Genomic DNA, 11764 nt, shown 5'->3' on the forward strand with positions numbered 1-11764 from the left:
GGGGGGGGGGGAGGAAGAAAAAAGTAGGCGACGCTTTTAAATGTACATTAAGAGAAAAAAAAATGAACTGTACATTTTCTATATTATTTTTCAGCACAATTTCATAGAGGAGTGTGTAAATATTTAATAAGAGAAGCACCATGTCCGTTTAATGATAATATCTTTAACGATCGACGTCAGAGAGAAAGAGAGAGAGTGAGAGAGAGAAAGAGAGAGAGAGAGAGAGAGAGAGAGAGAGAGAGAGAGAGAGAGAGAGAGAGAGAGATAGAGGGAGAGATAGAAATATTAATATATTACACATATATATAATATGTAATTATTGTACTGTGCGTAACTATACTATTACAATAAAAACGATCAGTTAGTTATATTATTGACTTTTATTTATTCGTATCCAATTAATTTTTGATAATTTAAAGTCATCTCTGGTAGAAAGACATCCAGCCTGAAACCCGAAAACTGGACAGAAAAAAGGAAAAATAGAGAATAAAAAATCGTTATCAAAAACTATCTTTAAAGTCGAAACCAAAAATCCTAAACGAAAAGTGATGAATGTAAAACCCAAGACCGAAAACTAAAACCGAAATTCAGACTTTCACCATTGCGAGCACCGTAAACGTACCGATATTTTTTTCGAATGCTATCCCTGGAAAAATCTCAGACATGATTTATCTACAGTCGGTAATATTACCGACCGCCGAAGATATAATATGTATGTACCTACTGTCGAATACACGTGCACCGGGCAAGGCCATTGACGATGCAGGCGTATCGCATCCATTGACGTAATCGTATTGATCGCAGTCAGCGCATGCGCACTAGTCCTTTTAAGAATCGTGGCATTGCAGGGGTTCACGAGGAGGACAAATGAATGCAGTTACAACGTTTGCGGCCGGGAAAACGCCGAGTGAAAAGATACTTCGTGGACCAGCACGTGCTATCATCTGTCAGTTGTGACAGAATTGTGTGTTCACCTTTTTTGCTGGTTGGTCTCATTCTTAATTTCTACGACACACAGTTTATCGACAGTACGCATTAATTATTAGGAGTGTCAACAATCCTTTGAAAACGAACAGTTGTGATATCCGATTAAACGACGGAATCTGGTAGCAGCTGTGTCGAGAATTAAAATTATTTTGAAAAATTTACATCTTTTTTCCAAATACCATTGTACGACAATTTTCATACGTAAGATACATCCATAAAGAATCGCAGAGGTGCACAATTAAATTGTATCGGGTGGATATCGTAATCGATTTTTTTTTTCCAAATATATTAATTCCTTATGGTATTTTGAAAACTGTGACAGTGCCTGATTCACGTGTAAAAGAATCATTACCTTCATTTTTTTTCGTAAACATAACGTAACCTGCATTGCAGCTGTTTAGACACTACATGCACTCGGTAACATCTGTAATTTTTGAAATTATTATTCCCACGTGTTAATTTATCTTGAGTTCATTGATAAGTGATAAACGTGGTACACGATTTACGTTTTATTTGAACGTTTGATTTTATTATAATCATAAATCATAAAATTTCATTTATGAAAATGGCACACAGCCTTGTACTAGCTTCGTGGTCCTTAGTCGATGCGTCTTATCAGCAGTCATATTGTATAAATTTCTTATCAATGTAATTTCAAACAGATTAATTTGTCTTGGACAAATAATATCTTTGTAGTAAAAATATTGTGTTTACATAACAATGAAATTTGTCACTTTGCAAGCTTCATAATTGTCGCGTAATAAATTATCAGTAACATTATCTCTATTGGGATATCCGTAAAGATTGTTTATTTATCTTATTTCAAAACTCAAGAAAAAAAGGAACCTTAAACAAAATTTAATTCCTGTCATATATACAGACTTCATATCAGCCATTCTATTAAGTCTATATTATTATTATATCAGAATCTTGCGTAACTTCTTATCAATTTTTTGTGGTTTTTACCATAGAAGCGTAATGCACTTTAACGAGGCGTATTATATGACACAACGAACTATTTAAAATAATTATTTCATACACACAATTGTATTTGTAAAAGTTATTAACCTATAATCCAACATGAATTTTCAATTCCACATGGAGACTTTTACAACAAGAAGAAATTAAAAAATTTATTTGCTTACCCAATTCAATTAAAATTATGATTTTTCATAAAATCAATTTCTCTACGTGCGTACAAGTACAAAAGCCAGTATTATATGTCCTCGTATACACATTACTGACGCAATAACAAAAAAATCCAATAGTCACACCTGTACCGTAGCAGCAACACGTGTGAAAATAAAACCGCGTGGGCGCTACCACTCTTATCCATTGCGCGGCCATAACCGTGTGCGTTCGTTCACATTTGTTTATCAAGTGGCTCCCAGTTATACATATATATAATTTATAGCTCTTATCATAGATTACGTTGCCTCGATAGACGCCTTTGAAAAGTTACTAAAAAATGATTACCATTATCCCGCATGAGATGAGAAATTTTCTAATCGAGGAACAAGGGTTGTGTTATTTTATTATTATTTTATTATAATTATTTTATTGAATTTTTTTTCATCAGCAAACAAAATGGTCGACGTCGCTGCTGCCCTGCCGTCAACCACAGGAGGTGGCTCTTTGATGGGTCGTACACGAGGCGCCCTTAAGTCCATGAGGTCAGCCCTTGGCGGTGGAGGAGAGTATCTTCAAGGGTTAGGAAATAGAATAGGCTCTGCATTGAGCAGCAGCCTTGAGGAAAGTGAATTGACAACTACGCCGTCGTCGCCACCGTCGCCGCCACATCCGATTCCTCAGGTGGTTAAGCAGCAGGAAGACATTGGTCGAAGAAAGTTGAGGCTTCCAAGGTTTACCTTGACATTGATATAATTTGCAATATTTTTTTTTCAATTTTTCAAAATTTTTCCGTGCTTGGGAAAAATAAAATTCTGATACCATTTTTTGTGTGCTCGGTCATGCTTATAGGATTTTTGAAATGGTAACTAATATAATTCAATTTTTTTATTTAGATTCGGCACTGGCTTGTCGTATGAGGATTACGAAGCCATGGCCAGGCACAAGTTGGAAAGACAGGGTAGTGCTAATTCATCAAGATCATTAAAAAAGTATCCACCCGGTATGACGTATGAGGAAATAGGATCGTCCAGGTCTGTACCGGCGAAGAAGGACGTAAAGATAGAAGATGATAACAGTACGGACGATAAGGAAAGTCAGGAAAGTATAGAGCCTCTAGAAGAGAAGGATATTAAAGCGACAGGACCTGATCCTTATGAAAAATTGAATTACAAAACAGGTATATACACATTGAAAATTATAGTAACGTAAAATAACGAGTGACAACTTTGAAAAATGAAAAAAAATAATAATAATTTTATCGATAAGACAAATTTGATTAAATGGAATTTTAATTGAAATCGAAATAATATTTGAAAATGTATTTTCTGTCTTTTTTTTGTCTCGTCAAAGCCAGGGCTCCAGATCGCTATGAGACGGTCATTTTTCGTTTAGGTAAATCCAAAAGAAATTAAAAGTCATTACGTGTCGATGTTTCCCCTACACAGATTTTGTGTATTTATTCTGCATTGTGATAAATGACAAATTTTTGTTACTTTTTTGTATAATCCGAAATCACAAATATAGTTCTCGTTGATCTGTCGCTTGGCCGCGTAATTGCACTAGTGTTGTCAACTTAACACAGCTGGGCCAATTAACCGTGTGTCCTAATTCCATCCGGTATATTGTGGCTACTGATAAGGCGTCGAGCAGTAGATAGCGAAGTAGAACATAGCAGTAAACAGGCAGACAAGTTGACACAGTAGGTACAAGTAGCATTTGGTTGGACATTCGTGTTTTATAATAAAAAAAAGAAAAAGAAAAAAACATAATAAAAGTGTATAAAATCAACAGAACAAAAAAAAAGAACACGGTGTAAGTGTGTGAGATAGTACAAAAAAGCACAAAAGTTTGTACCAAGGCTAATAAAAAAAAATAAAATTGTGCAATCGAGCCAGTGTCAAATTAAACGTTGCTTCGTTCACTTGCTTAGTATAGATCATAGATCGTAGATCAAAACACTTGAGCTCTTTGATTGATAATTCTTTTTTTTTTCGTGATACACGATTTTGGTTTTCAGATATGCCCTGCAGTAGTGGATCTGCTAGTGACCAAGATGGCTATGGACCAAGCACTAGTCTTGAATCGAATATGGATGGTCGAAAGGCGTGGCACAGATCTGGTATTTGTTATGAAAATATATATTTTTCATAAAATTATTCCTAGTACGTGGTAATCATTAATTTATAGGATCTTCCGGCTCGGTACAGTCTTGGGCATCCAGTTTATCGGCTGACAGCCAATCGGAAGAAGCTGCAGCGGATTTTATGAAATCTTTCGTTCCTTTGCTGTTCGATGCACCAGGCAGTGTTGATCAAGAACAAAAAGCTAAATTTGGGCAGATGGTTCTTGTACGTAATAATTTTGTTTTGGGAGTTAAGTGAAAAAAATTTTTTGTCGATCGATCGATAACAATTTTTATAACTTAGAGTGATAGCTTGGAAAATATTTTTTTTGCGTTGACAATCGTATATTATTTTATTCGTCTTCTTGCAGACGGAATCCGGCAGAGTTTGGTTCTCCAGGGTGGTGAATGCTAGAAGAGCTCGAGCTTGCGTATCGGAGGCTTCTTTTTATTCTCTCGCTCAACATTTTGCAGTGGCACTTTTTGAGTGTCACGAAGCCGACGATTTTGCACCTGCTAAAAGTCTCATGAATATGTGTTTCACGTTTTATCATGAAGGTGAGAACGTGGCTTAAGTATTTGATTATATGGCTATTTTTTTTAGAAATATATTAAATGCAGGTACTGTGGATTATTATTGAATATTATTGAAATATAATTATTGAATTTTTTTTTTAATTCTAGTTGATGTACCCGGACTAGAACCTTATAGAGAATATTTGTATACGCACTTGCGAGTTCAGCCAATTTGGACATCTATGCGGTTTTGGACTGCTGCCTTTTTTGATGCGGTTCAATGCGAACGGGCCACGAGACCGGTAGCGCCTAGATCAAAATCGCTTGATAGAGAAGCCATTGCAGCTGACGATCGAAAATTTCAAGCGAACATTGTTTTTGGTCAATTAGGGTAGGTTGATTGGTTATTTGTTATCGATAAGAATTAATTTTTGGATTTTTATTAATAAATTATACTTTTTTGGGTATAGAACTTTTACGTGCAATATGCATGCCTTCGGTCTGGCGAGGAGTCTTTGTTTGGAATTTTTGCGAAAACAATGCGCAATTGCGAATTTGTCACCAGGTATGTGATGATAAGTGGAATATATATTTTGGAATTTTGACAAATTGGTATTGTCATGGTAATTTTGTAATATTTTTCATTATTCTTTTACAGAACAAGAGAAAATGTTGCGTGATAATATCGAGAGGATGTATGACGAGACTGAACCTTGGCGATAGGTTTTTTTTTTTGAGGAAATTTGAAAATTTTGAAAGACAAGTTTAGGGTTGAATTTTGTAAATATGAAAAATTCTATTACCTTGTTAACAAGATGGACATCTTGTTGCCTCTCGTTGCGAGTACGAATTTAACAGTCATTCTCATAACTTAGAATCCCTTAGTTTTTGGATTACTGAAGCAATTGTGCTTATTAAATCGAAAAGAATTAATCAGTGGTCAATTAAACAAAATTAATGATTATGCATAAGTCATACGAAGATAGTCAATCATCACGTGTAATGCCTGAAATATTTATTATTTTAAAGCATGTTAGGTTAGTATTAGCGAACAAAACAAAGTTGCTAATCATCCTTTTGTCTGTAGAACTTCAAAAAAGATCTAACAATCCAAAAAATTGTTCGAGAGTCGATAATAAAATGGTTGTGAAAAAAAAAGTAAGGACGAGCTTATCGGACGCCGTTAAAAAAAACTAATAAATAAATTTCTACAAGAAGCGAAAAAAATTGCTACTCTCTTTCAAAATATCCAAGGCGTCAATTATGAGCGAAATTAACGACACAAGGCTAGTCCATGTATTGTGAAAATTTGTTCAGAGATGAAATTTTTGAAACAAATTTCATTACGCAATTAATACCTCGCGCCAGTCAGCAGAGAAACATTTTTGAAATATATAATGAGAGAAGAGAATGTGCTATATTTTGTTAAAGAGCACCTATATCCAAAACTGAAATATATCTGATATAATAGGTAACGTACTGATGAAAATTCAAAACGCAGTGTTTCAATAGAAGATAAATAATTGTTTTTGCGCGATTAAACAATCGAGTTTTAATGACGTAATAAAACTCGTTTCCCCATCGCTAATGAATTTGTGCAATATCAATAAATAGCGATAATCAGAATTATCGCTCGAAATTGGTCATATTAAAATTTTCGAGACAGATATATATACATGTATACAGCCGTGTATACATTCCCAAAAAAAAATGATCAACGACATAGAAAAATTTCATATCACGCAATATGTAATCCGACCATAAAAATGTGTATAAAAGGTAATTAACAATTGTAAATAGTGAAACAACTGCGTATTGAATGTCTGAATGCGGGATACCGTAAGAATAATGTAAAAAGCGTGTATCAATAAATGAAGTTATCAGAGACTGTCTTTAGTGATAATTAACTTTGCATGGTTCCACACGGCGCCTGATGGGTGTCGATTTGTGCGGAAATTATTTTTTTATCATTCAGTATCTTTGGACGATTTGATTCTTTTCATTAAGATTTAAGGAGTCCGGAGAGACCAGAGAGAGAGAGAGAGAGAGAGATACCTGATTATTATCATTATTATTCGTCATTTAATTCATAAATTGTGAAAGAAGGGACGAGTGGGGATAATAGAAGGTACAAATAAAAACTTCAATAAATTTTACATAATGTTTATTATTTATAGTGTATTCAGAAAAATGTCGGGCCTCAACCAGTGGGCCCCCTTTTTTTTAAACATATTTGATCAGTGAACATCACATTGTTAATTTTTAGTCGTGTCCACGTAAAGTTTTTTTTTCCTTTCTATCTCCTCCTTACTTTACCGCGAAGCGACGTACAGGATGTCCAAGAAATAACGACTGGATTATGAATATTCGTATGTAACAAATCAATGAAGCCATGTAAAGAAAAAAAGAAAAAGCACGTTTACCAATCGTTTTATCGATAGATGAAAATATATACGAGAGTAGGTGCCACGAATTATTGTTTATGGAAACGTGATTAATTGTTATGTATAAATTATATCATACAAACCACGTGTGATATATTTCATTTTTTTAACGAATCTTTCTTTTTCGAAAATCAGTCATGTCGTAACATCCTGCACGTCACGGTAAAATTGATATTCAACCATGTCCTACGTCACTTGGTTCTCTTTCCATACCTCAACATGCCAGCATATTTGCACAAAAGGAAAACACAAATTTTAGTATCGCACGAACAGCGTCTTTGTCGTCTTAACGAAACAAGAACAAAAAACAAAACGAAAGAACAGAAACGAACGTGCGGTAAATCCACAGAAAAAATTTACAAAGTATCGAGTGTATCTTTTGTCGCGTATCAAATGTCTTTTTTTTTTATTTCATGACGACAATTGTAAACGAACTTAAATCCTCGAATAAAAGGATAAATTTCTTTACGCACATAATAAAAGGATTTACGAACAGTATTACACAGGAGTCTAGAATGTTCTAGAACAAATGTTGAATTTTCCGTCTCTTAACATTATTTTCGTGAAAATTCGAATATTACGAAATACTCGGGATTAAGATACCTACGTTACATTTTGTTCGATCTTTATAATGGGAGCATGGGGTTGGGACTGGGATTAGGGTTCGGGGGGATTCAATGAAATTTCTTACCTTTTATTATTCATACCCTCGCACGCACACATCAACAGAACCAATCAGTTCATCTCAATAAACATTTCTTCAAATCGTTTTTGATCTCCGTTGTTTACGCGGACAATTAAAAATTGTGATAGATTCGCCGCGAATCGTAAACACGTTCGAGTATCAAAGAGAACAAAGTGAAGTAAAATAGAGCATAATGAAAATATGAGAGATCCCACGTGAAATCGAGTCACGTGATAATTCTCGATATGAAAATATAGATATGCAAAGAAAAAATATATTTTTGGGATCAAGGAGACGGGGGAAACGTGAGAAATAATAATATAACAAAGAATCATTGACTTCTTGATATTTCCTTATTTTTCGTTATAATAGTTATCTGTATATCACTTTTAATAATTACGTCAACGACTCGCGGCGATCGGCTAAATTGAAAATATCTCGACAGCCAATCGTCGTCAATCGGATAGGATGATAATCGTGCGAATAAAATTTCTCAATTCGTTGAATCATGCAACACGTGGCCAGATATAAAAAAAAAAGAAAAAAGATATATAGCAATATAAAATATACGGTGGCATTTGCAATTTATTTTAAGACAAAAATTATTGAAAATGATCGATATAATCGATTGATATATCGACGAGTGACTGTCGAGCGATAGGCTAATTAATATCTGGCGATGACGGACAAAGTGGTACAAAGATCCCAGGACTTCATGAGATCCTCTTGTGGGAATCGAAAAATTCGAAAAAGGACACGGTGAAAAATAATGACGAGACTTTGTCGCCGCTTTGTGCGTCAGCCCATATATTCTAGGGCATCGCCTCTTCCACCTTACTTTTTTAATCTCTAATTCTAATCTAATGCTATACGAAATGATTATTACAATATCATAATGTATATATACATATATATATATATAATGTATATATATATATAATGTATATATAATATATTCTACATTACGTTACTAAGTTCGAAAAATAATATTACAATATAGTGTGTGTGTGTGTGTGTGTTGTTTGTGTATATTATCAATTTTGTTTCTTTCTCTTGCTTTTTTTTATTTTATTCTTGTTTTGCTCCTCTCGTCAGTTACATAACCTCTACTGACTATTCGTCATCTTTAAAATCGCATCACAATTTCGCCGTCCTTGTTTCGCGTGCAAAATTTCGTCTAATCGTCTGTCAGATTTGTTACATTTTTTGAATCTCGATGCATAGTTCGTTTTTTTAATAAAAAAAAATGTACCCTCCCCCCGAATGCTCTTTTTTTCTCGTATCGATTACCCAACGTGTTACGATCTGATAGTCATTGTATGTTTTTTTTTTACAGATCAGTATGTCAGAAATTTTTAATTTTGTGACTTTTAATTTTAATAAAAAAAAATTAATGCAATATTTTCAAAAATTTTTTATAAATTTCATTGCGAGGTAAACAACTTGTTGGGACCGACGTAACATATACTATATACGTAGTAGTAGGGTAGGTAGTATTTTCGTATTACGGGGGAGAGGCCGACTGCAGCGCCATCACGAATAAAAATTTATTACGTGATTAGGAAACGCGTTATCATCTAATTTTTTTTTTTCGTATCTTTACACTCAGACGTATTTTCAAAATTCTTTATCAATATCTATTAGATCGTGGCTGTGTATAGTGAGTGTGTGGGTGTTGTAAAACCGCTAGGCGCTTTTCATCTTTTTTTTTTGTTAATTTGAATAACAACCATTTTCTTCCCATTTGTTTTACTAAATATATCACAAACTGCCGGTGGTCAGTGCAGCCCCACGTGTTAACGCTAAATCCCTATTACCCGAGTATCCCATAAACTTTTTTTCCTTTTATTACTTTTATTTTGCTTTTCCTCGTCTTTCATCCTACGCTTAGGATCGTCCCTCTCTCTTGCTCTCACAATAAATTTTTTCGGGGATTTTGTCACTTTACGTATTAACCATTAAAATTTTTCAAATTCCAAGCGACCATAGTTCCTCAGTCTTTTCGTGTATTTAACAAATAAGCAATCTAGCGTAAACAAACAGGGGCTACCACCGGAAAAATATAACGTTAAAGGGTTACATGTTAATAGTTACATCACTGCCGAGGGACGCCATCGATCAACGACATTACGATCCTCGATCCTCATAGATCCACCTCGCGATCGCGTCCTCAACTTAAGGTTAGTTTAAATGTTGAACTAGTAGTTTCTGCATATTATGCTGCCACAGAAGACTCTCATTTACTCTTAAAGTGTAAATATTCTTTATAAATTCATGACCTTAAACTTTACGTGATTCTTTAGATTTTCCGAAAGGTAATATTTTTTAACTTCTTTTTTTTTCTTTTTTAATCACGCTCTCTGGCTCCCTCTCTTTCTATCATTCTGCTATCGCAGTCCGTCGCTCACACTCACGTACAAGTTTGAATTTCGCGCCACTTTACATTTGTCCATATCTGTCAATCTCTCATATCTCTCTCTCTCTCTCTCTCTCTCTCTCTCTCTCTCTCTCTCTTTCTCTCTCTCCGTCACGATTTCCCGTATATGTTCTGCCGTTTCATTTTTACTCATGAACTTGTAGTCAAGGGGGGCGGGGGGGGGCGATCGCATTGGCGTGGGGGAGGGAGGGCTTACATCAAGGGAAAAAGGGCACAAGGACTTTATACCGTGTCTCACTCTAATTAGACACATAAGAGACCAATGGGTATTACCCATTAGAATTACTATAGGAATTGTACAGGAATTAGAAGCCATACTTAGGCAGCTCCGTTGCACGTTAACGACATAGAAAATTTATGGGAATCGCGGGACAAGAAACACGTGACCGCATACGCCCATTCGGAAAAAAAAACGACATTACTTTAGATTCGTCAAAGAATTTTACGAAAAAGCAGAAGATCCGATACATGTACCTGGTCAATCCTCGATAACGTTGACAATCCGATAACGTGGTAGAAGCTCTGACGCAATCCATACAATCGCGAATGCGAATATGCGACACGTGCTCGGTCAGCGTGCGCCATTATTGTTTAAACGAAATATTCAGACATAAAGGCGCACGCGCAACGGCTACCAAAGGGCGCGTGGAATCGGAGGGTCTAAGAAGCTTTTGCAAAATTGCGCAAAGCTCGCACGAAAGCGAAAAACACGTACACGCGAATTGAAGTAAGGAGGGGAGGGTGGCAGGGTAACGACGATAGGGGAGGGAGGGCGGGTGGAGGGGAGGTAATAGACATACGAACTCCGTCGCTAGTAGTAACAGGGAACAAAGTATCGATAGATCGAATCAATGATATATATTAGGCTTTCTGGTAATGTTACCATTGCTATTTCTTAATGTTACTATTAGGTGAGATTAGGAATTTTTCTTGGAAAAAAAGGTCCAATTAGCGTTAATTGGGTATCGATAGATAGTAAACGATGTTTGTCGATCCTAATATTTAGTGGTTAACAACTGCGTGTGTGGTTACTATGTGCCGCTAACTTCACTTCGGCTATCGGATTTCGGAACGCTTTGAAGGATCTTATTTTATGAATGACGCTAGAAAAGACGTTTAGGTATCCTAGTCGAGTACGAGGTGTATAATCGTATATGCGATTACAATGTTTTTCACTTAATTCCGTGATTTTGGATTTTTTTTGTCATTCAACTTTTTTTTGCTGTTAGGTTAGTCGTATGGACCATTCCAGTTTTCGTTATCACTGTTATCGAATGCGTGTTGCGTTCTGGTATACGCTTCGATCTCTTCTGTATTTGGGGGTAAATTGTATGAAAAAAATTTTTGGTAAATTTTGTTACTGTGTATATCGTGTGCTGATTTGATTTTGTGGTTTTTTTTTCCATATATGATAAATAAAATAGGGTTCACGGTACCTTGGT

At 35.3% G+C, this 11764-nt stretch overlaps 1 protein-coding gene across 3 annotated transcripts; it reads left to right on the forward strand.

Annotated features, from left to right (window-relative positions):
• Nucleotides 1–828: 828 nt before the first annotated feature.
• LOC107264418 (uncharacterized protein KIAA0513) lies at nt 829–6912 on the forward strand. 3 transcript variants are annotated; one of them, XM_015732649.2, is made up of 10 exons: nt 829–985; nt 2567–2849; nt 3012–3295; nt 3469–3510; nt 4136–4237; nt 4306–4466; nt 4612–4798; nt 4925–5147; nt 5227–5321; nt 5415–6912. In XM_015732649.2, the coding sequence occupies exons 2-10, from the start codon at nt 2575–2577 to the stop codon at nt 5477–5479; spliced, it is 1434 nt and encodes a 477-aa protein (XP_015588135.1). In that variant the 5' UTR covers nt 829–985; nt 2567–2574; the 3' UTR covers nt 5480–6912. The 3 variants fall into 3 exon arrangements, with proteins under 3 accessions (XP_015588135.1, XP_024937463.1, XP_015588136.1); XM_025081695.1 differs by having other exon boundaries at nt 2567–2834; XM_015732650.2 differs by lacking the exon at nt 3469–3510.
• Nucleotides 6913–11764: the final 4852 nt, after the last annotated feature.

This window comes from Cephus cinctus, unplaced genomic scaffold, assembly GCF_000341935.2.
Source record: "Cephus cinctus unplaced genomic scaffold, Ccin1 Ccin1_scaffold0169, whole genome shotgun sequence".
Taxonomy (NCBI): domain Eukaryota; kingdom Metazoa; phylum Arthropoda; class Insecta; order Hymenoptera; family Cephidae; genus Cephus; species Cephus cinctus.